This window comes from Scyliorhinus canicula, chromosome 5 (genome assembly GCF_902713615.1).
Source record: "Scyliorhinus canicula chromosome 5, sScyCan1.1, whole genome shotgun sequence".
Lineage (NCBI taxonomy): Eukaryota > Metazoa > Chordata > Chondrichthyes > Carcharhiniformes > Scyliorhinidae > Scyliorhinus > Scyliorhinus canicula.
Genome location: NC_052150.1, coordinates 32,759,151 through 32,784,928, shown reverse-complemented (window position 1 = coordinate 32,784,928; position 25,778 = coordinate 32,759,151). Strand labels below are relative to the sequence as shown.

The 25,778-nt window shown below is 51.1% G+C and overlaps 1 protein-coding gene across 8 annotated transcripts in view; it reads left to right on the top strand.

Annotated features, from left to right (window-relative positions):
- The window catches only part of LOC119965900 (catenin delta-2-like), a 1,408,928-nt gene that overhangs the window by 1,299,651 nt on the left and 83,499 nt on the right, over nt 1-25,778 (top strand). For all 8 annotated transcript variants that reach the window (XM_038796885.1, XM_038796882.1, XM_038796883.1 and 5 more), the window contains one exon: nt 13,588-13,761. In XM_038796885.1, the coding sequence (XP_038652813.1) occupies nt 13,588-13,761 (174 nt within the window). The remainder of the gene's footprint in view (nt 1-13,587; nt 13,762-25,778) is intronic.

Sequence of the window (25,778 nt, the reverse complement as noted above, 5' to 3'; positions counted from 1 at the left end):
GTGGCGTGGGCAGGAATCTCGCCACTCCGATCGGAGAGGCCCCTGCGGCGATTCTCCGGCCCGGATGGGCCGATGTCCTGCCGCTGGGAGGCCTCTCCCGCCGCCGAGGTTTAAACCACCTCTGGAACGGCGGGATCAGCGGCGCGAGCAGGCCCCCGGGGTCCTGGGGGGGCAGGGGGCGATCGAACCCCGGGGAGTGCCCCCACGGTGGCCTGGCCCGCGATCGGGGCCCCCCGCTCAGACTCCGGTCCAGTGCCCTGGCTGCACTAGTTTCTTCCGCGCCCACCACGGCCTTCGCCATGGCGGAAGCGGAAGAGAACCCCACATCGCGCAAGCGCCGGCAGTGACGTCAGCGGCCAGCTGCCGCTGACGTCACTGCCGGCGCATGCGCGGACCGGCGAAAGCCTTTCGGCCAGCCCCGCTGCCGGGGGCGCCGGTTTTTTGCGCCGGTCTTCTGGTGGCAACCGCTCCGGCGTGGGGCTGGCCCCCAAAGGTGGGGAGAATTCCCCACCTTTGGGGAGGCGAGACCCCTGAGTGGCTGGCGCCACTCCCCTACTCCGGGATCCTCCGTCACGCCGGGTAGGGGAGAATGCCGCCCATAGTTAGTGAGTTCGAATGATGTTTTTTTGTGAATCAGTAGATTCACTTGGGGCCAGAATTCTCCAGCCGTTGGCTGGCGGCGGGATTCTCTAGTTTCCCGGCAGCGTGGGGTCATTTCAATGGAAATTCTCATTGACAATGGCGGGAGCAGAGAATCCGGCCACCAGCGTGCGGCGCGCCACGTCCTGCCGCCGAGAAACACGCGGCTGGAAGGCCGCAGAATCCCGGCCTTGGTTTCATTCAATTCGGGCAATACTATAAAAACATCACCAAGATTTCTATTTTAAATCATTCCATTCTTTTGTATTCTTTCTTTGGCTTTCGATAGTCCAACTAAGAAACAAAAAGTAAAATATTTTATTCAGGACTGAGGGAAATGGAGTAACGTTTGTGGCTAGTGGGAAATGTGACGTGGCCAAATGTTGTGTTTGAGCATGTAAATGATGGAGTACTGCAGGGATCCATGCTTTGGTCTCAACTATTTTGAGTCTTTGAGTCATAGAGGTCTATTGCAGCGAAAAGTCCCTTCAGCACATCACGCCTGCGTCGGTTAAAACCAACCACCTAAGTATTCTAATCTGATTTCCCAGCACTTGGCCCATCGCCTTGTACGCCTTGACATTGAAAGTGCACACCTCCACCAAGAGTAAAAGTTTCTTCCTGTCTACTCTATCCATGGTAAGAAGTCTTACAACACCAGGTTAAAGTCCAACAGGTTTGTTTCAAACACGAGCTTTCAGAGCGCAGCTCCTTCTTCAGGTGAAGAAGGAGCTGCGCTCCGAAAGCTCGTGTTTGAAACAAACCTGTTGGACTTTAACCTGGTGTTGTAAGACTTCTTACTGTGCTCACCCCAGTCCAACGCCGGCATCTCCACATCACGTACTCTATCCATGCCCTCATAATTTTATACATCTCAATCATGTCCCCCCTCAGTCTCCTCTGATCCATGGAAAACAACCCCAGTCTGTCCAATCCCTTGTCATAGCTAAAATCCATCAGGCCAGGCAACACCCTGATAAATCTTCTCTGCACCCTTTCCAGTGCTATCACACCAACTCCTATAACGTGGATTCCAGAACTGCGCACAATACTGTGGCCAACCAATGTTTTATACAGTTCCAGCATAACCTCCCTATTCTTAAACTATTCCTCCACTAATAAAGGCAAGCATACCATGTGGCTTCTTAACCACGGGATCCACCTGCCCTGCTACCTCTGATCTTCGGTGCCTCCCAGGGTCCTGCCATTTCCCAAGTATTTCCTTGCTTGTTTGTCCTGCCCAAGTGCATCACCTCACCAATTTTCGTATCATCTGTGAATTTACTGATCAACTCTCCTACACTCATGTCTAAATCATTTAGATAAACCACAAACAGCAAGGCCCCAACACTGATCCCTGCGGGACCCACTTGACACAGGCTTCCAGTATCAAAAACACCCTCGGCCATCACCCTCTGCTTCCTGCCACACAGCCAGTTCTGGATCTAATTTCCTTGGATCCCATGGGCTCTTACCCAATCAATGATTTAGATGAGGGACAGAATTAAATATAACCATGTTTGCTGATGATAATAAGCTAGGTTGGAAAGTAAATTGTGAGGAATACATCAAGTGACTGCAAAGGGATATACACCCGTTAAGTGGTCGGACAAGAAGGTGGCAGTCATACAAGTACTGGACACCGTATCCGGGAAGCTTGGGACCCAATGTGTGCTAGATTTGGGAATTTTACACCTTTTGGGTACTGGGCCTAGCATGCATTTATAATACAGAAAGTAAATCTGAAAAATAAAGAATTAAATGGTTTTATTCAAATTGTTACCCAGGGCTCCAGCTCGGATGTAGTCGGTGTTAGTGTCTTCCCGTGTTTTGGGCGCGGGATAAGGGATCTAGCATCTGTAATGTAATGCAGGATAGTATGAAATTGACCACTTCGGTATGAAGAATGGCAAAGCAGAATTTTTTTTAAGGTGTGAGAGACTAATATATATATTGTATATATATATATGTTGCGTGGGATGGAATATTTAATTTAAGAAGAGAGATTGGATAGGCTTGGGTTGTTTCGCTGGAGCAAAGAAGACTGAGGGGTGACCTGATCGAAGTGTACAAGATAATGAGGGGCATGGACAGGGTGGATAGGGAGCAGCTGTTCCCCTTTGTTGAAGGGTCAGTTAGAAGGGGATACAAGTTCAAGGTGAGAGGCAGGAGGTTTGGGGGGGGATTTGAGGGAAAACGCTTTTACCCAGAAGTTGGTGACGGACTGGAATGCACTGCCTGGGAGGGTGGTAGAGGCGGGTTGCCGCACATCCTTTAAAAAGTACCTGGATGAGCACTTGGCACGTCATAACATTCAAGGCTATGGGCCAAGCGCTGGCAAGTAGGATTAGGTAGATGAGGAGGACTGTTTTCCAAACTGGAAAGCCTAAACTAGGGGTCATGGCTTGAGGGTAAGGATTTAGCCACTTAGGACTGATACAATTTAATTACTGAGAGGGTTAAGAATCTCTGGAATATTGTACCTCAAAGCGTGTGGATGCTAAGCATTTGAGGACATCAAAATCTAAGAGTTAAGAAATTTGGGGCACTGAGAGTTACAAGGAATGTGGGAATAGGACAGGAAAGTGATGTTAAGGGGGCGATTCTCCCAAATGGAGCCCAAGTGTTCGCGCCGTCGTGAACGCCGTCACGTTTCACGGCGGCGCAAAACGGGAATGTGGACGACCGATTCTGGCCCCCAAAGGGGTACACACTGCTCCAGCCTCCCTTCCCGGTGCCAAATGGGCGCCGCGCCAACCCACGCATGCACAGTTGGGCCGTGCCAACCCACGCATGCACAGTTGGGCCGCACCAACCTGTGCATGCGCGGGGGACTTCTTACGCGCGCTGGCCCCAACTCAACATGGCGTCGGTGTTCAGGGGCCGGCCGTGCCGGGAAGTAGGCCCAGGGGGGAGAGGCCGGCCCGCCATTCGGTGGGCCAGACCCCATTGGAGGACCCCACCGGGGATGGAGGACCCCACCGGGGATGGAGCCCCCCTCCCCCCCCCAACAGGCCGGCCCCCTCCCCCCCCGACCGTTTGCGCAGTGTTCCCGCCGGCAGCGACTGGGGTGAATGGCGCCGGCGGGACTCTGTCGTATCCGTGCGGCTGCTCGGCCCATCCAATTCCAGTGGCCCACGGCCGGTCCGCGCCAACCGCGCCGGCACAAATGGTGCTGATTCTCCGCACCTTGGAGAATTGTGCGTCAGCGTTGGGGCATCACGGCACGGTTGCAGGGATTCTCTGGCCCGGTGCTGGGCACGGAGAGTCGCCCCCAAAATATCAGCAGTGATCTGACTGAGTGGCAGATTAATATCAGGGGACCAGGGGTTATGGGGAGAAGGTCGAAGAATGGGGATGAGAAGCATATCAGCCATGATTGAATGGTGTGCAGACTCGTTGGGCCAAATGGCCTAATTCTGCTCCCATGTCTTATGGTCTTATGGTCTTAATATCAGCAGTGATCTGACTGAGTGGTGGACTAGGCTCAAGGAGCCTTATGGCCAAGTCCTACTCCTATTTCTTACAAACAGTGTCATGTGGCTGAATGCCATGTGATCCAATGTCACATGATCAAATCTCCAGGAATACGTCAAATCAGAGTTGACAATCCTACTCGGGTAAGAGTGCGAGAAGCAAGCAATGTCTGGAGAGAAGGGAAAGAGGAGCATGTAAACATCAGGGTTTCTGGACAGAATGTTTCCCCCCTCCCCCCTACTCTCTCCAACAACCAGGGCTGTCTGGCAGGTTGGGGGAAAGACATGTGGCGGGGGTGCTGTGCGTTAGCTACCCGTCTCCAGTAGAATTTCAGCAGCAGTACAATAGGAGCCGGCTGCCACTTAATTATTTGTCACTTAACGACCTCCACCCGCCACTACTGGTAAACACAGGTTGTAGGCTGGGAGGGGAGGGCTGATGTGTATGCACTACCCCGTGGAAATGGCTGCCCACTGCCTGTCTTCGCTCCTACCTGTTTGGCGGAGTTGGCTCATTCCCACCTTTTCAGCCGGTGGACAGGGCCATTGCCCCTACAAACAATTCTGGCCTCAATTTGAATTTTAATTTGTGTTTTAGTATTTAGTTCACTGGTAGAGGTGGATATTTTAATGATAAATCATTAAACTCATGACAACGTTGTTGCTTTTAGTCTCTCAATGACGCAAAGTGTTGGTTTTTAATTTGTGGCCCTAATTGAATCATTTCCACTCCAGAATGGGCAGGCCCAAGGCCAATTCTTCAGACTCCTGCTCCTGTGGGAACTCTACATTTGAACTCAGCTTACATGATAAAATGCAGAGCCATGCTAATGTTGTGATTATTTTCCTCGACGAATCATGGAAAGACCAAGTTTGAATCCCACTGTGGCAGTTTGAATTCAGTTTCAAAAAAGTCTGGAAATTAAAGACAGGTATCAGGTGGGTTGGCAATCCGCAGGACAGGCTGGAGCCTCTAGGGATTGATGATCAATCTCCAGGACCCTGCTGTGTGCAACCCCGGTGTAAAATGATCGGGACATTGAAGAAGATGTTTTCTTTTGCCATTTTCTTTGAACATCCCACTTTACCAAGTGCTGCTGCCTGTAGCGCCGGGAACGATCATGCTATCGAAAGGGACTACTGTGCGGAGTCTGCATGTCCTCCCCGTGTGGCGTGGGTTTCCTCCGGGTGCTCGGGTTTCCTCCCACAGTCCAAAGATGTGCTGGTTAGGTGGATTGGCCATGCTAAATTGCCTGTAGTGTCCTAAAAAGTAAGGTTTGGGGGGGGGGGGGGGGGGGGGGGGGGGGGTTGTTGGGTTACGGGTATAGGGTGGCTACGTGGGTTTGAGTAGGGTGATCATTGCTCGGCACAACATCGAGGGCCGAAGGGCCTGTTCTGTGCTGTACTGTTCGGTCTATATTTTCTGGGCCTCAGCGGGGACTGTTCTGCTCATCACTGCAGGAAGGATTTCTCAACCTCCCAAAGACCCCCCCCCCCCCCCCCCCCACCCATGCCACAACTTACCTGTTTGGGGGTCCTCGAGCCCCCTGCACCCCACCTCATAAGGGCAGTGGACCCCAACTGGGCCCAATCTGGGAAACATACCACCTTGGCACTGAGGCACTACCAGCCTGTCACCCTGGCAGTGCCCCTGTCATCCTGGCAGTGTCACCTGGGCATGGCACTGTTAGGGTTCTAGGCTGGCAGTGCCATGGTGCCCAGGTGGCATCAGCAGTGCCAGGGTGCCACCCTGCCCAGAGGCCAAACACCTGGGGCTTCTGATCACATGGGAGGAACCCCCACCCCCAAGTGCATTCCACCTGGTCCCCGTGTTAAGTGGCACCCAGCTGGGATCTCCTTAGCGAGGGGATTTGATCCCGGGCGCTGGGTAGACCTGGCGAGTGCATATTCAAAGCGCGTCAAACTGCACACTTAAATATGCAAATGTAGCAACCACCCACTGTGGGCAGAATCCAGATCACGAGGTCCTGTAATATCTCACGAGGCACGGCGAGCCGAGTAAATCTCTCAAGAGGCCTCTCATGAGATTTACCAGTCGCGTCCCGAGTTAAGCGAAGCCATTAGATCGCACCCCAGATATAAAAATTGTTGAAAATGGCCGTGCGGAGGGGTGGGGGGGGGGGGAAGCAAGGCTGTCTGGCTGCCAGCTGAGCACCACACGATTGGGTAATGAATCCTTTCACTTTCCAGTGAGCGTAGGAAGGCAGTAACATCGCAATGGCTGGAGCAGGGGGGAAAGTCATGTGGTGAAACCTCCAGGAATACATTTAATCACAGCTGGCAACCCTCGTATCAGAGCATGGAACTGTTGCTTTGTCACCCACTGGTTCACTCGCATTCTGTAGGGAAGAAATCCTGACAGTCTTACCCAGTCTTGCCTACCTGTGGCTCTCGTCCCACCATGCCCATGGTTGACTCTTAACTGGCCCCTGAAATGGACTAGAAGAACAGTCAGCTGCAAAACATTAGTGTGCTTCGAGAGGGAGGCACTTGACCACTTTCTCAGGGCACTAGAGTTGAGCAGTAACTGCTGGACTTCTCCAGCGATGCCCACGTCCCAAGTTTTTTTAAACATCGGAAGTACAATATAGATACAAGTTTTTATCTTCCGTTTAATAGCTTGAGCTCGGAGCTATTGTTCTGATATATCTTTTTATACTGTAACTTCAGTGCCACTAGGAGGTTCCAAATGTATCAACAAGGAAGCTTTACTAAAACTTTAAGATTCAAAACACATTGTGATGGTCAATCCCTTCTTGCACAGCCTAATTGGAAATTTAATTTCATGCCCCTTTGAAGGAGCATTTTAATTTCCCCCAGATGGTTAAATTGAATTTAGAAACAAAGTTCAGCAGCATGATTGAAATTTCAGATAAAGGTCGGGGCAGTTCACAGGCTGAGAAAAAGCCTGCTATTTCCTCATGTGTGACATATGGCAACAGTAGCCCGCAGTCAAATCAGAGTCTGTGTGGCCTTGAAAGGTGAACTTTTACACATATGCGCTATGTGTTTTTGTTAATTGCTCCTCTTTGCATAGCAGCCCTGGAAGAATGTAATGAGAGGAACTTTTTCGCCACATGGGTCACTTCACACCCTGTGCTCAGAGCAAAGAGGAGCCAGAGATGGTTTTTCTATTTAGCCATTTGTCACTGTCTCCAGTGATGTGCAACAGAGGCACCAAGGGTGTGGCTTCTGTAGACTGAAACCTCAGCATCCAAAATAAAAGGTTGAATAATCATCCCCGATTTGCCCTTGCTTTGTCTTCTCTTCCTCCTCTGTCTTCCTGTTTAGGTCAGTACACGGTGGGAAATGTGATGGGCAGGAACGGAATGGGCTGCTCCATCAGGCCTGCTCTGCACTCAATGACCAGACTCTTCCTCATCCCAACCTCTGCTACCCAACCCCTTCCCATCATAACCCATGGCCATGTCATCTCCTGGAAAACGGACAAAACACCTGGGCAAATAAGAGGATATGTTCTTCATTTGGTACCATTTGGGCATTCAAGTGACCATGAAGGATTGCCCTAAAAAGCCAACCAGTTCACGAATGTTCTTTAAGGAGGGTAAGATGCTATTCTTGCCCATTCTTGGCTTACATGTGATTCCAATCCCATTCTGTTGGCCAGACACCTGGGGCTGCATTCTCTGCTTGGGAGACTAAGTCCCAAGGCCAGCGTGAAAGCGGTGGTGTTTTACGCCAGGAAAAATGGCGCAAAACGACCACTGATTCCCTGCTCTGGGGGGTGGGGCTGGCAGTGCGGCAGCGTAGAGTTCCCAGCTGCCGGTACGGCCCAGAGAATGGCCTGCAGCGGCCGCGCCGTGCTTCATGGCGGGCTCAGCTCGCGGAATCGGGCTGCAAATATAGTAACCCCCTTCAGCCGCTCGCACACCCCGGACCGCCCCCCCCAGCCTCGAATGAAGCCCCTTGCCTGCGTATTGGCCCTCCCCAGACCGTGGTGGCGCCGGACTGAGTCTGCAGCCGCCACACTGAGTTCCCGACAGATGAGACCATACGTGTCCCATGCCATCGGGAACTCGGCTGGTCGGGGACGGAGCATCGAGGCAATGTCCTGAGGCCATCGATAAGGCGTGCGGCATACTCCGAGAGTGCGCCGCTTTTCAGGGGGTGAAGCATCGCAAAAGTGGCGCCGCCCCGACTTGGGCGTCATCTTAGATTCTCCGCTCCATCGCCAAACGCGATTTCGGTGTCAGGGTGCAGAGAATCCAGCCCCTAGTTCTGCGTTGGACAGTCCAGTTTTCCTTCCATCTGGTCAATGTCCAGTACTGCGACAGTTTTATGTCCAGTATTTTGTGCCTTAGTATACTGATCTCAGTGAAGTAATGGTAGGGACCTGTGCACATTCCACTCCCCATCGGCAGCAACCTCATTGCAGCACAGACAACAGGCTGTTTTTCATATTTGTTTCCCAACCCCCAGATCCCAATGTGTCTTGAACCGTGAAGAATCTCAGTACGGGATGACAGCACCCGCGTGCAAAATGATGTCAACCCGTTCACCCCATGCGTGATTACATCACCTCCCCACCCACCATGTTGTAATGGTAAGGCTTCCAGCAGCGACCAACAAAGTCCCCACTCGTGAGGTTGAGTCTTAATCTCCCACAGACGCAGCCTAGCAAGCTGCTGAGTCCTATCCAATTGTAGGGGTCCAAGAAGGCGATTCATCAATGCTTTCTTTGGGCAGCTAGGGTTGGGCCATAAATGCTAACCAGAGGGAAACAACCCAAAAGGGAAGGAAAATTCCTCTTACATCCCCTCAGGAAATCAAAATCAGTCCAGTAGATCATATTGAGCACAAACGACCATAAACCAATTCATGAGATTAGGGCAATTGTTCAAATTAGTGTAAGGAAGATTGAGCTCCCTGTTCAAACACAAAGTGATCAGAATTCAATGTCAGCTGTGTATTTTTGTATAAAAATAATAAATACACTTTGGCTGAAAGTTACCTGGAATAGGAAAGCAGAGGAATTTGTGGCAGACTCATTCAGGTTCATAAAGCATTAAACAGCACTTCAGTTTGACATGATTTTCAAAAGAAATACTAATAGAATACTCACTGAATTGTTAACTGCCTTTGATCTAGCTGGAATTACCAGAACAGTCCTCTCTTTGCCCCATTCTCCCAGTGATGAAAACCTTGGGCGGGATTCTCTGGTTGCCGACTCCAAAGTCCCATTCGCCGATCGGCCGGAGAATCAAAGTTCCCGACCAAATGAGGGCGCGGTGCTGCTTTTGCGATGCTCCGACCCCTCCAAAGCCCCATACTCAGTGAGTACACGACATATCGACGGCCTCAGACATGCTCCAACCCCGACCAGCCGAGTTCCCGAAGGCGTGAGTGTCTCATGGTTTCACCAGTCAGGAACTCGGCGTGATGGCTGCAGATTCTGTCCAGCACCGCCGCAGTCGGGGAAGAGCCAATCTGCGGGCAGGGGGTCTTTATCAGAGGCTGGGGGCACTGTGGGGGAGTGATCCGGGGCACGTGAGCCAGTTTAAAGGGGAACACTAGTTCGCAGGCCGGGTCCGCAGGCGGCCGGCGCCGTGTTGCATGGCGTGGCCTCTGTAGGCCGCCGCCTTGCGCATGCACTGCCACAGACCCGGCAATTCTCTGGGCCATATTGGCAGCTAGAGCCGGGTGCTCTACGCTACCGGTATGCTAGCCCCCAGCTACACGGAAGATCGATGGCCATTTTGCACCACATTTTCAGGCGTAAAACGCCACCCTTCCCACGCTGGTGGGAGGACATAGCCTCACAATCGGAGAATCCAGCCCCTTACCTTCAACTCATCCTATCAATAAGCAATAGGTGAGACAAGAGCAGGAACGGGTGTCAGCTATGGTTATATTAAGACCATTTCACCTCTGAGTCAGAAGCTCATGGATCCCAATCCTACTCCAGAGACTTGAGCACACAATCTAGGCTGATACTCCTGTACAGTACTGAGGGAGTGCTGCACTGTAGGTGATGCCATCTTCTGGCTAAGATGTTAAGCTAAGGCCCCATCTTTCCCCTCAGCTGGATGCAAAAGATTGCATGGCGTTGTTTTTAAGAAGCAAGGGGAAGTTCTGCCTGGGTGTTGTGGCCAATATGTATCCCTCAGACAACATCACTAATTTAGACTGCTGATTATCTCATTGCTGTGTGCAATTTGGCTGCCAGCTTTCCTACATTGCAGCAGGAGCTGCATTTCCAAAATCATTCAGTGACAGTTAAGTGTTTTGGGACATGCATAGCTCATGATCGGCTTTACATAAATGTAAGTCTCTCTCTCTTTCTCAGCCTATGCCATTCTTGAGCTCACAATTTGACGCTGCCTATGCCTGCCGCACTCTCCCCGTGAGGAAAACCTCGTTATTCTCTGTTCGATACTTAGATAAGCAATAGCAAAGTTAATACGAGGAACTTCTCTCGTAGGGTCTTGTAGGAGTTAATGTACATCTTCATATACCAGGCTGCATTGTACTGAAGCACAATTCCTATTCCTCTGAGTTCTGTGTCTGAATAGAATCTCTTTTTCATACATCTTTTATTGTCTGCACAGACAGGAAGATAAAGACACACAAGAATGTGGCGTGCTGATGAATTTATCAATGAGAATGTTTCTGTATCCCCATCACATAAAAAAAATGCGAACATGAGTGGAAAAGATTTCAATGCTTCTCTGAGAAATGTGCTGATTGTTTCTGCGAGGAAGGTTGTTGAGCTAGCTCACAGATGAGGTACTTATTAGTGAGTTACTGTCTGCATAGCAAGTGAATATAGAAATCACTTTGTAGGGGAGATGCGGAGCGTGCCGCCGATCACGCTGAATGGAGTAGATCTTGACGTTTGGTGATGGTGTGAAGCGTGTGATTGTGAATTGGCGAATTGGCAGTACATTTTGCATCTCTCTGGGGAGTCCAGAACAGGCGGGGTGGGGGCACAGCATTAAAGTTATAGGGCGAAATTCTCCGCCCCCCACGACGGGTGGGAGAATAGCGGGAGGGCCTTCCCGACTTTTTTGACGCCCTCCCGCTATTCTCCCACCCCCCCGCCGAAATCCCGACACGAATCGCTGCCGCCGTTTTTTTACGGCCGGCAGCGATTCACAGCTGTTAGAAGGGCCGAAGTCCCAGCCCTTTACGACCTTTTTACGAACGGCAAACACACCTGGTCCTGCCGTTCGTAAAAACGTCGTGACTACCTGGAAAAAAATAACCATGGCACCGATTGGCACGGCAGTACCACGGCCGTGCCAAGGGTGCCATGGGCCCGCGATCGGTGCCCACCGATCGCGGGCAGCGGGCCCGATGCCCGCGCACTATTTGTCCTTCCGCCGCCCCGCAGTATCAATACGCGGGGCGGCTGAGGGGCAACGCGGACCGCGCATGCGCGGGTTTCGCGCAAAAACGCGGTGACGTCACCCGCGCATGCGCGGGTGGCGTCTTCCCACCTGCGCATGCGCGGCTGACGTCATATGACGCGTCAGCCGGCGCTAAGTCCGACAAGCGGGTTTAACGATTTTCGTTAAGCCCGACTTGTCGGAGCCTCCGACGTCGGGCTGCTAGCCCCGACGGGGGACCAGAATCGGTCCCCCGTCGGGAAGGGGCGCGATGCCGTAAAACCCGCCCGGGTTTTACGGCGGTTTTGACGATTTTTCCCGTTTTGGGAGAATTTCGCCCATAGAGCCAGGCTGTTCAGGGGTGAAGACAGGAAGGTTTTTTTCACACAAGGATGGTGAAAACCTCAGACCCTCTCCCAAAATAACTGTTGGAGCTGGGGGGGGGGGGGGGGGTCGTCAATTGAAAGTTACAGAACTGAGATGAAGAGATTTGCATTAGGCAAGGAAATAAAGGTATATATCACCAAGGTAGGTGAGTGGAGTTAGGCTAAAAATCAGGTATGATATAATTGAGCAACAGAACAACAGAGGAGTTGAAAGACCTGTTCCTGTGCTCTTTCCTACGTATCCGATTTTTAAATTTCCATTGAAGTGGTCAGCACTATGGCTTCACAGCGCCAAGGTCCCAGGTTCGATTCCCGCTTGGGTCACTGTCTGTGCGGAGTCTGCACTTTCTCCCCGTGTCTGCGTGGGTTTCCTCTGGGTGCTCCGGTTTCCTCCCACAGTCCAAAGATGTGCAGGATAGGTGAAGTGGCCATGCTAAATTGCCCTCAGGTTAGATGGGATTGCAGGGTTACAGGGATAGGGTGGAGGTGTGGGGTTAAGAAGGATGCTCTTTCCAAAAGTCTGTGCAGACTCGATGGGCTGAATGGCCTCCTTCTGCACTGTAAATTTTATGAAATCTATGAAAGGTAATTTATATATATCTACCTGTAATGTTATAGGTGGCAGAATGGGCATGGGCTTGGAAACACTGGGCATCAAAGAATGACTCAAAGGCACACCAGTTGGTTGGCCTGAAGAAGGATGTTCTGGCTAAGTGCTCAGCTCAGGGTCTCAAAGATTGATCAGGTCCTCTGAACCGGTGAGGGAGCGAAAAATTAGAAAACCTAATGTCTTGTTATGCTCTAGGTGTAGCATAAGCGGCTTCCTTGTGATGCACTTGACAAAGGAAGGATCAGACGTGGAGATAACTTCAACACATTTATTAAACTATGTACACTTCTATAACTTGGGTTTGACACTACTGTTAATCCTACTATAGCTACCCAGACTGCTACAATCCACGTGGTGGGAGTGATATCAAATCAACCCTGTGTCTCTACTCACTGATTGTCTCCACTGGAAAGAGGCAGATCATGTGTGTGGTGTCCTTTATATATGGGTTGGTGTAATGCCCTCCTGTGGTCGTGTCACCTCTGTGTGTATCGTGAATGCCCATTGGTCGTGTCCTATCTAACTGATCTATTGGTTGTGTGTGTGTGTGTGTGATGTCTCTGGTGCTCCCTCTAATGTCTAGCTAGTCTACATGTATTTACATTAACCCCTTGTGTATTTACAGTGATGCACATCACCACACCTAAATAATGCATGCCTGTCTTAGTTCCAAGTGGGGTGCTGAAGTCAAATGAATGGTCCGGATGCGACAAATCATTGTAGATGTGAAGTGGAACATGTGGCAAAAGAGATGTGGAAGCTTTGTTTGTAAATGTGGACATTATATGCAACCCGTTCGTCTGGGTCTCCTCATGGAGTGTTCTTGATAATGTTCGGCAGGCAGTTTGCACCCCGGATTTGCCTGCAAATCCCACCATTTTTCCAATGGGAAATCACAAGTCATTTGTTTGCTCTCTACCCAGAGACTATAGTTGGAACTAGAAGTTAAGCGTTTGGGAACTGGGGGTATAATCAGTGTTCCACTATTCACAGGCACTGTATATTGGCGTCACTATCTTTCTATGCCATGTAAAGTATTTGTTGCCACGTCATTTGACTTGACATGGAGATTTTACGTTTTCCCCCTCTTTTTTTCCCTTTCCTAGTGGGATGGTGTTGGACCTCTTCCAGAAGCGGCAGACCCGCCAAAGGGCATACAGCTCCTGTGGCACCCTTCAATTGTCAAACCCTACCTCACACTTTTGTCAGAATGCTCGAATCCAGATACCCTGGAGGGGGCAGCAGGAGCCTTACAGAACCTGGCTGCCGGGAGCTGGAAGGTAAGTCAACAAAATCTGTGCTCTGCACGCCGTGCTATCTGTGCTGTTTTCCCGACTTAAAATTCTCAACCTTGCTTTTGATTCGCTGCACAACCCCAGTCCTCCCTGGCTCTATAACCCCCTTCAGCTCTACAGCCCTGCCAATAGCAATTCTGGCACTTCGTGCACATCCCGGAATGTCCATACCCTACTGTGTCTTCATGTGCCTCGGCCTTGATCTCTAAATCCCTCGTTCTCTAACGTGCTCTCCCCCCGAAACCTATCTTCCCTGTCCCAATTTTTCCCTATGTAGCCTTGATGTCAATTTCATGTTGGATAATATGTTCCAAGTGGAGCAGCTTGGAACATATTACTCAGTTAATGTAGCTATATAAATGCAGTTGGCGCTGTTACATGAGTTACAATAAGATATTGGCAGAACCATATAACCCAGCAGAATGTGTGATCCCACGAAGTGTCCAACTGTGAGAATATTCACTTTCAATTCTTACTGGCAAGGAGATTAACCCGCATCCATTCAATTTCTTCAACTCAGTTTTGTTTCTGCTGTGCGCGAGTGGTGTTGTCTCTCCATCTCCCCAAACGTTCACTTGTTACATTTGGTCGAAGATGAGAAATTGCCTCCATCAATTTACATGGACTGAAATTATTCCTAAACAATGGCCCACTATCCAGAATGGAGGACAGTCTTTGTAGGGGGTCGGGATTGAAGGCGCTAGTAACAGCTCTGCTCCCGCGGCCCCGGGAAAATACTCAGGGAGTCCGGTAGTAATAGCCTCATTGAGAATTTGGAGGCAGTTTCGCCAGCACTTCGGGTTGGGGGCAGGGTCAAGGGAAATACCGATTTGGGGGAACCATAGATTTGAGCCAGGGAAGTGGGATGGAAATCTTCGGAGATGGGAAGAGAAAGGAATTAGGACACTAAAAGATTTGTTTCTTGGGTTTGGTTTGCAGGATTAAAGAAGCTGGGAGAGAAGTATGGGCTGGAGTAGGGGGAAATATTTAGATACATGCAGCTTCGAGACTTTGCCAGAAAGGAGATACAGAGCTTCCTGGTAAAGCCGGCTTCCTCAGTGCTGGAGGAGGTGCTGCCGACAGGGGGATTGGAGAAGGGTGTAGAGTCAGCAGTTTACGGCATCTGTTTTGGAAGAGGAGAAGGCACCACTGGAAGGGATCAAGGCAAAATGGGCAGATGAGTTGGGAGAGGGTATGGAGGAGGGGTTCTGGTGTGAGGTGCTCCGGAGGGGAACGCCTCCACCTCGTGTGTGAGGTGGGGGCTGATACAGTTGAAGATGGTATATAGAGCACACCTCACAAGGGCGAGGATGAGCCGGCTCTTTGAGGGGGTAGAAGATGGGCGGGACGGAGTGGCGTGAACCACTCCAGAGTCAGCCCACCTCAAAGGTGCGGAATCCTCCGCACCTTCATGTGTTAGACCGGCGCCGGAGTGGTTTGCACTCTGCCAGCTGGCATGGAAGGCCTTTGGCGCCACGCCAGCCGGGGCCGAAGGGGCTCCACCAGCCAGCACGAGTCCGCGCATGTGTGGGAGCGTCAACGGCTGCTGACGTCATCCCCGCGCATGCACAGGGGGCGGTTCACCTACGCACGGCCATCGCGGAGACTGACATGGCCGACACGTAGGAAAAGAGTGCCCCCACGGCACAGGCCAGCCCGTGGATCGGTGGGCCCCGATCGCGGGCCAGTCCACCGTGGGGGCACTCCCCGGGGCCAGACCGCCCCGCGCCCCGCCCCCCCCCCAGGACCACGGAGCCCGCCCGCGCCGCCAGGTCCCGCCGGTAAGGGACCTAGTCTAATTTACGCCAGCGGGACCAGCAAAGAACCAGCGGGACTTGGGCCCATCGCGGTCCAGAGAATCGGCGGGGTGGGCCACTGCGAGCGGCTGCCGACCGGCGTGGCACGATTCCCGCCCCTGCCGAATCTCCGGTGCGGGAGAATTCGGCCGACGGCGGGGGCGGGATTCACGCCACTCCCCGGCAATTCTCCGACCTGGCGGGGGGTCGAAGAATCCCGCCCGATGTGTGTGAATGTTGCGGTGGTGGGGGGGGAGGGGCGCAAACTTTGTTCATATGTTTTGGTCCTGTCCAAAGCTGGAGGATTACTGGAAGGAGATTTTTTTTATAAATGTTTTTTTATTGAGTTTTCATATTTTATATATGACAAATTACAAGTTATTAGAGAGAGAGAGAAAAAAAAAGGAAAACACAAAAATTTAACATGAATATTTACAGGTAAGCATCTTCATAACAATAATTGTGGCCGCCCCCTTTAGCCAGCATACATATTTTATATTCCCCAATATGGCCGAGGCACATGTTTATAGGCATTTATTTATAGTTTGGTTTTGGGCCTAGGCTTGCCATCAAACCCCCATACCGAGCCCGTAGCCCCCCCCCCCCTCCCCCCGGCTACCTTCCCCCGATTCCCGCCCATTTTCCCCTGGTTCTTGGCCACCCAACTATTCTTCCTCATGTACGTTGGCCACAAACAGGTCCCGGAACAGTTGCATGAATGGCTCCCACGTTCTGTGGAAGCCGTCGTCCAACCCTCGGATGGCGAATTTGATTTTCTCCATTTGGAGAGATTCCGAGAGGTCGGACAGCCAGTCTGCAGCTCTGGGTGGTGCTGCTGACCGCCAGCCAAACAGGATTCTACGGCGGGCAATCAGGGAGGCAAAGGCAAGGGCGTCCGCCCTCCTCCCCAGGAATAGATCTGGCTGGTCTGAAACCCCGAAGACCGCCACTATCGGGCATGGCTCCACCCTCACCCCCACCACTTTGGACATAGCCTCGAAGAAGGCTGTCCAGTACTCCACAAGTCTGGGGCAAGACCAGAACATGTGGGCGTGGTTGGCCGGGCCTCTTTGGCACCGCTCACATTTGTCCTCCACCTCCGGGAAGAACCTACTCATACGGTTTCTCGTTAAGTGGGCTCTATGTACGACTTTTAGTTGCGTCAGGCTGAGCCTTGCGCACGTGGAGGTGGAGTTGACCCTATGCAGTGCTTCGCTCCAGAGTCCCCACCCTATCTCCATCCCCAGGTCGTCCTCCCATTTCCTTCTTGTTGCGTCCAGTACGGTGTCTGGAAGGAGATTTTTAGGGTAAACTCTAAAGTGGTGCACGTAAACTGGACCCAGGCCCTCGAGAGGCCATATTCAGGGTGTTGGATCAGCCGGGCACGGGCATGGAGGCAGATGTTGTAGCCTTCGCCTCGTTGATCGCCCAAAGGCGGATCCTGTTGGGATGGAGATCAACCTCTCAACCCTGTGCCCTGGCGTGGCGGGGTGGGGGGCTGCTGGAATTCCTGACTCTTGGGAAGGTCAAGTTTGAACTCAGGGGAAGGATGGAGGGGTTCTACAATTCATGGGCGTTATTCATTATGCTATCCACTTTCGAGAATTGGATTACATCGAACATTGGCGGTGGGGGGGATGCTGGGAGCATTGGGGGGACGGGGCCTGAATGTATTAATGGTGACTATGGGTAATTCCTGATTCCTTTTTGGGTTATTTGATTTGATAACATGCGGGCTGCTGTTTGGGGGTTTGGTGGGAGGATGGGATCGTTGCTATTGATATGGGGATTGTCATTGCATTCGTTACTGATTATTGTTTATTGTTGGTGGGTGTAAATTTGGGAGAAAATATGAAAAAAGAGATTAAAATATTTTTTAAAAAACGATCATTGGACCCCTGCCTGTTGCAGGGTTAGATGGGAAGAAATGTTCCCTCAGAGAGGTGCTGAGTAGGTTTAGTTCAGTGGGCTAGACAGCTGGTGTGTGAGACAGAACAAGGCCAGTAGCGCGGGTTCAATTCCCGTACCAGCTTCCCCGAACAGGTGCTGAAGTCTGGCGATTAGGGTTTTTCACAGTAACTTCATACTTGTGGCAATAAAAGGTTATTATTATTAGAGGATAAACATAAGGAGGAAAAATCAGGCAACGTGAATAACCTCGGCAGTCACACACTTCCGAATAGCGTGTAGCTGATCAAGGGAAGCCTCGACTTGGGAACAATACCAAACACGTAAAAACTGAAGAGGAACTGAAGAACAGATTCACCCGATTGGTACTGGGGCTAAAATGGCTAAATTAGGATGACAGGTTCCACAGATCAGACTTATATTCCTTTGAATAGAGCTTGTTGAGGCGTGACCTAATTTTTTTTTTTAATTTAGAGTACCCAATTATTTTTTCCAATTAAGGGGCAATTTAGCATGGCCAATCCACCTATCCTGCACATCTTTTGGGCTGTGGGGGTGAAACCCACGCAGACACGGGGAGAGCGTGCAAACTCCTCACGGACAGTGACTCAGAGCCGGGATTCGAACCCGGGTCCTCAGCGCCGTAGGCAGCAATGCTAACCACTGTGCCACCGTGCTGCCCTGGCGTGGCCTAATTGAAGTACTTGTGGCCATTTAAAGGAGTTGATACAATAGACAAAGAGAAACTTTTTCCCTTCGGTGCAGAAGCCCAGAACACGGGGACATGATGTTAAAATTTGAGCGAGACCATTTATTGGTGAAACCAGAAACATTTCCTGAAAAAATACGTTCGTGGGAACCTGGATATCTCTCTCCAGAAGTTATTGAGACTAGGTCAATTGACAATTTCAAAATGGATTTTAATAACATTTTGTTAAACAAGGACGTTAAGATCATGGAAACTAGGTGGGTAAAAGGAAGTACAGATTGGCCATGATCTAGTTAAATGGCAAGACAGGCTGGTGGTGCTTGTTGCCTGCTTCTGTTCCTAAATATCACCAATTAAGTAAAATTAATGATTTTCGAATCAAAAAATTAATAATCAGTCCCTTGAGCCTTTTAAATTCTTGGCTATTCTTTTCTGCTGTATTACTTCATGCATTTTCTCTTTCATATCAAAAGGATTGGAGGCCCCTAAATAGCATGTAAACAACACTGCAGCTGCCAAATTTGCACATCAGAATTCCACAAACAGCAATCTGATGATCACACCACAATCTGTTTTAGTGTTGTTGATTGAGGAATAAATACTGGTCAAGACATTTTGGAGAAATAACATCATGAAATCTTTTATCTTTTGAGAGGGCAGGTGGGGTTTAATATCTCATCTAAGGGCAACATGGTGGCACAGTAGTTAGCACAGTTGCTTTGCAGCTCCAGGGTCCCAGGTTCGATTCTCGGCTAGGGTCACTGTCTGTGCGGAGTCTGCACGTTCTCCCCGTGTCTGCATGGATTTCCTCCGGGCGCTCCGGTTTCCTCCCACAGTCCAATGTTGTGCAGATTAAGTGGATTGGTCATGCTAAATTGCCCTTAGTGTCCAAAAATGGTTAGGTGGGGTTACAGGGATCGAGTGGAGGTGTGGAGATAAGGTGGACGTGTGGGCTTGGGTGGGGAGCTCTTTCCAGAGGCCGGTGCAGACTCGATGGGCCAAATGGCCTCCTTCTGCACTGTAGATTCCATGATTCTATGATAAAAGGCGCCATCTCTGATAGTGCAGCACTCCCTCAATATTGCACTGAAGTGTCAGCCTGGATTATATGTTTGAGTTGCTGGAATGGGAGTTAAATCCACCACCTTCCTACTGAGAGGTGGGAGTGCTACTGTCCAGGTCCTGGCTTTGCTACTGAAGCTGCAGCCTCTTTACTGGGATACAGTTCCATAGACACCCAAGTGGTCATTTGTCGTGGGTGGGCCTAGGCAGTGAGTGTTATTAACTGGTTTCAGGTGTGGATAGCATGATACTGAGCCTTACCATAACCTCTCCACCCACATTCAGCGATGGTCAAACAGCCTGGCAGCAAGAAAAAGTATAGGTGCGCCATGGTGAACAATCGTAGCTCGTGTTACATGGCATGAGGCAACGCGCAACGTTTTGATCGGACCACGACGAAGTCACAGTGTCAGAGTGTTGCAAATGCAGTGCCCTGACTGCCCAGTAAAGCTTTGGAGACACTGTGCTCAAGTAAAGAGCTGATAAATCAGATGGATCACTCGTGGTGCAGTTGCAGCGTATATAGCCTGTCAGCCCAGTGAGTGGGGCAGTGTGTCGAAAGGATCAGCAACGATAGGAGGAGGGTGACGGGGGGGACAGGCGTGAGGCCGGGATGTCCCCCCACGGGACTGGGGTGGTGTTCAAGCACAGACCACCATTGCCACAGCCTGCAAGGCAGCCATCTTGCTGTGCACCCCACTGACCACCCACCATGGCCCCTGGTTCTGCAGACTGCCACCGGCTGTATGGGTGCCCCCACCCCACCACCTCCGTACCCCAGCCCCCACCATCCACTCCACCCTTCCCGCGCCCCAGCCACCTGCCCCACACCCCACCCTCTGCCATACCACACCCCCCAACCGGCTGCCACCCGCCAGCAGGGCAACATGCGGCCCACCCAAGGGTAATGCCCACAGTAGCCCCTATGAGGCTCACAAGATGGGGACCGTGGAACATACCACTAACAAGGGCCTTGCCAGCCGACGGTACTCCTGGCAGCACCGACGGGGCCGGGGTGTGGATATGGGGAGGTGGGGGGACATGTGGGGGCAGGGTCCAAAGTGCCAACACGGGCCACCGTGTAGCTGGTTGGGAACAGGGGTATACACCATACTAACATGTCGCCCTTTCATCCCCTGTAGACAATGGATATTGTAATTCAACCAGTAATTGGGGCTTTCCACATTCTCTCCATGTCTGTATGCGTCTCACCCCACAACCTATAGATGTGCAGGGTAGGGTAGGTGAATTGGCCATGCTAAATTGCCCCTTAATTGGCTAAAATAAAGAATCGGTCACTCTAAATTTATAAAAATAAAAAAATCAATGATGGCCTTCCGCCTAGTCGCTGCAGCCCTAGGGGATGCCCTGCGGCTGGACGAGCTGAAGCTGCTCGAGAAGGAAGAAGCTGCAGCAGCAGAGCCTGCCCCAGAAGAACAGGAGGCAGCCACTCAGGATGGAGATCTGGTCGCCCAACAGGCCAAGGAGAAAGAGGAGGTGCGAAGGAGGTGCCGCATGAGGCCTCATGTGTACCGGCAGCGTCTGTCATTCGAGGCCCCTGCGGCTGAGCAGGGGGACAGTGCGACCTATCTGCCGGATCATGGCGCACCTGACACCGCTGGGGAATGGGGGAGGATACCCGCTCCCGGTGGCCGTCAAGGTGGTGGTCCTGAACTTTTACTCCACAGAGGGTCCTTCCAAGCGCCAAGTGGGGACCTGTCCGGAATCTCACAGAGCTCTGTGCACAAGTGTATGCGTGCTGTCCCTGAGGCCCTATATGCCCAGTCGGCATCCATTTCAATGTGGACCGAGCCCACCAGGCTGTCCGGACAGCAGGGTTCGTTGCTATCGCCGAGATGCCCCGGTTCCAGGGGGTGATTGACGGGATGCATGTTGCCCTATGGGCACCTGCAGATGACAAGTCGATCTTCACAAACCAAAATGGGTATCACTTGACGAACATGCAGCTGGTGTGTGACCATGAGCTGCGCATCAGGGGCAGCACGGTAGCATTGTGGATAGCACAATTGCTTCACAGCTCCAGGGTCCCAGGTTCGATTCCGGCTTGGGTCACTGTCTGTGCGGAGTCTGCACATCCTCCCCGTGTGTGCGTGGGTTTCCTCCGGGTGCTCCGGTTTCCTCCCCCAGTCCAATGATGTGCAGGTTAGGTGGATTGGCCATGCTAAATTGCCCTTAGTGTCCAAAATTGCCCTTAGTGTTGGGTGGGGTTACTGGGTTATGGGGATAGGGTGGAAGTGTTGACCTTGGGTAGGGTGATCTTTCCAGGAGCCGGTGCAGACTCGATGGGCCGAATGGCCTCCTTCTGCACTGTAAATTCTATGATAATATCTCATGCATGTCTACACCCGATACCCGGGCAGCGTACACGACGCCTTCATCCTGGCATACTCAATGGTTCCTGGCGTCTTCAAGATGCACCCCCAGCTGGGAGGCTGGCTCCTGGGCGACAGGGGTGATTCACTGTGATCGTGACTGATGACACCTATCCAGAGGCCACAGACTGAGATGGACACCCGCTACAGTGACATCCATGCAGCGACCAGGGGCATGGCTGAGGAGTGCTTCAGCACCCTGAAGATATGGTTCAGGTGCCTGGGCCACTCAGGAGGAGCTCTTCAGTATAGCGCTGGGAGGTTCGCCCACATCATGGTGGCCTGTTGCATCCTCCACAATATCATGCAACAGAAGGGCAATGTGCTGGAGGAGGAGGATATACGCCAGCCCTCATCCGACGAGGAGGATGCAGGGGAGGGCAAGAATGGACAGGACATGGAACCCGGGCCGACGCGCATGGGATGCTCTGATCGCTCCCGGTTCACCGACTAGGGTGGGGTGGTACTGGCCAGGGGCACAGATATGGCATCGCACCCCCACACCCACTCTCCTGCCTGCAAACCCCTCCGTGATACACACCTGCTGCACTACGGGGTGTGAGTCTGGGTCGGCAGTGACAGCGGGCCTGGTCCATGGAATGGAGGATGATGACAGCCCGCTCTATGATTAGCTCTGGCACTCCACATGGTTTGACAATGTCTGACTCCTGCCTGCAGCAGCACTTTCCACAATCTACTTGTGTGAATCCTGCATGCAAGCTGGCCATTCCTTCGCACAGTCCCATTAGATCCCTTGGGTGGCGGAGGTTGTGACGGTAGGGGGGAGGGACACCGGAGCGATCAGCGCTGGCTGAACTACGGTCCCTGAGCCAAGACCACTCCCAATGTCCGCCCATTCCCCCCAATCCCTGCACCCCCTCTGCGGCCAGCACAGCCCAACCCCGCCCCTTCTGACAGAGCACCGAGGCAGGTTGTAACAGTATGCACAGGTGTTTAATCTGAAAACATATTTACAGATTCGTGCCCTAGCCCCTATCGCTAAACTGTACCCTGCACCCGTGCCAACTTAACTGCTGTCTACTTTTTTGGCCTTCCGGGTCCTAACACTATGCCCAGGTGGATCCCCAGATGGTACTGCAGGAATGGAGGTGGCTTCTGCATTTCCCGCCCTATGAATGGGTTCCCTTTGGCGGCTGTCTTCTGGGGCGACCGGACCGAAATGGGCCCGGCTGCTGATCGGGTGTCCCAGGTGGCATGGTGCCACATTTCTGCCTGCTGCCCATGTGATACGATAGGGACAGGAGGAGGGTGCAGTAATCCGAAGTGCTGCGGTGTTCCGGCTCCTCCCCTGCAGGCCCCATCAACTCCTCCTCCCTCGGGGAGAGGGGTGTGGGAGGGCTACTCCCTGGATAGGGGTGCAAGCTGACCCCTGAGGCTCCCCCGTCACTTGGCACTGCCAGTCCTGGAGACCCCCTGCCACCTTGGCCAGAGTCTGAATGCTCATGGCCATGGGGCACAGGGAGTGGACCATCTCCATCTGGGGTGGTGTGTCTGAGAGAATGAGTGATGATGGAACCTACTGGAGTACTTGCAGAAAATTTTATTGTATACCGCTACACCAACTGCTCTGGATATGAATACAAATAAGACAATCCCCACACACAATTTTCTGTGTGTTTAATCCCAACTGCGTCAGCTAACACAGGCCAATACGGCTAAGATGCTGAATCTAGCATGTTCTACCCATATGTTGACCAGGGGCACCCTTGAAGTGGTGCTGTGTGGTGGAAGCCAGTTTCAATGTTCCTGGAGGACTCCAGGGGCTGCTTGCACAAAAGGCGATTTAAAATAAAGCCAGCCGATTATCTTAAGCAGCCTGAAACTATTCAATTGTGAAACTTTTAGTGTAAGAGCATTGCTCAAGAGAAAATGTTGTCTGCCTTTTACTCAACTGACAAGACAACTTGATGTTCAACACCACAGAATGTATATATATTTAAAAGAAAATAAATAACTGAGCAAAGGAGGGAAAATTGTCTATTGTGCCATTCCTCTGACCTTTTTGCACGATCAGTTCCTCATAATGAAACATACCTATGTAAACCTGTCACACTGTAAATGCCACTTCTTGCCAGTGAAGTGGCGGGAGAATTTTGTGACAACATGACAAGTTGACCAAGGCAATTGCCAATTCCAATGGTATAAAAAGTATGGGCAACATTTTTGCCCCAAATATACACCCTGGTCCAATTCACCATTGGCATCCAGCCATCTTCACATAAATACAACACTGGTTTTTATTCCCTGGGTGTAATTCATATTTAGGGCTATTGAAATGACTGTAAATGAAAATGGAGAGAGATTAAGGAAGATTGATTAAATATCAGCATTACTAATATCATATATGATTTTCTGAGACAGCATGGTAAACTTATAGAAGATTGATGCATCTTTGCAACAGCACAATTCCAAGGCAAATATCACCTTGATGATTCAATGGGACCTTGGAAAATCAGCTACTTTCCAGCACTGTAGAAATGCTGGGTTCCCAATCACTGACAATAAGAACTTGTAACCAACAATAGTTTATTCACTAGCTCAGGAGCTAATCCGTGTTTATACTCTGTCCACACACTGGGGAGAATTCCATGCTCCTGATATGTGACCCTTTTTGCTGCCGCATCATCACGTGACCACTTGGTCCACAAGAAGCATAGTTCATCTCGGCCAGGACTCACCTCTAATCTACAGGTGGTTGTGACAGAGTTGGTCCCAAGACAGACAGATCCACCCACCCATCGGATAGCACTTGTCCTTCCACATTAGACCATAGAGTGCAATTTTGACAAGGTGTTCACAGTTGTGTGAGAGTCCGTAGCTTTTATTGTCACAGTGTAGTGATTGGGTATTCAACTGTTAGACAGCTCTGCCTCTCCTGCTCATCAGGAAGAATCTTTCAATGCAGGATGCCTTGCTTGCATTCCAGTGCTTTAGTTTTTTAACCCTAGGGATTTCTGGGGATATGGGTATTACCACCATGGCTGGCATTTTGGCCATCCCTAGTTGCCTTTGAGAAAGTGGTGTTGAGCCACCTTCTTGAACCAGTGCACTTTGTGATGAAGGGATTCGTACAATGTTAAGAGAGTCCAGGACTTTGTCACAATAGCAACGAAGGAACGCCGTCAATGTGTCCAAGTACGTATGGTATGTGCCTTGGAGGGAAACTTGGAGGTGCTGATATTTCCACACTTCTGCTTTCCTTTTCCTTCTATGTAGCAAGCGTCGCGGATTGGAGGGGGAGGGTGCTGTTTCAGTTGCCTTGACGACTTGCTGCAGAGCATGTATACTGCGGGATTGCGCACACTGCATGCATGATGTGCGATGGTGGAGGGGGTGAACATTTAGTGGTGGCCAATGTAACAGAGTCCTTTTTTTAAAAATGATTCTCCTCCTTTTTCACATTTTCACCCAAATTTACACCCAACAATAAACAATAATCAGTAACGAATGCAATGTCAATCCCCATATCAATAACAATGATCCAATCCTCCCACCAAACCCCCAAACAGCAGCCCGCATGTTAACATAAACAAATGCCAAAAAGGTATCAGGAATCGCCCATAGTCACCATTAACAAATACAGTCTCCCCCCCCCCCCCCCCCCCCCCCAAGCCTCCCAGCCCCCCCTCAATGTTCGATGCGATCCAATTCTCGAAAGTGCATAATGAATAACGCCCATGAAATGACCCCCCCCCCCCGCCACCCGCAACGTTCACACACATCTTCTACCCCTTCAAAGAGCCGGCTCATCCTCGCCCATGTAAGGTGCATGCTATACACCACCTTCAGCTGTATCAGCTCCAACCTCGCACACGAGGCGGAGGCATTCATCCTCCGGAGCAATGTAGCAGAGTCCTTTTGGATGGTTGTAGATACATGGTGCAGTAAATCAAATTGACATTTCTTACAATGTCATGATAATTACATCTGCTAACTTAGTGTAGGATGTGGGTAACAATGAAAATAATATTGCAATAAAACATTGGGATATACAACTCCCTTGCCGCAACCCTCAATAAATTGCAGTGCTGTGTCTATTGATTTTTAAATATTGGTGCTTGTTGCAATATTTTGGTAAATTAACAGCTTTGCAGCAGAAATTATAGAATAACA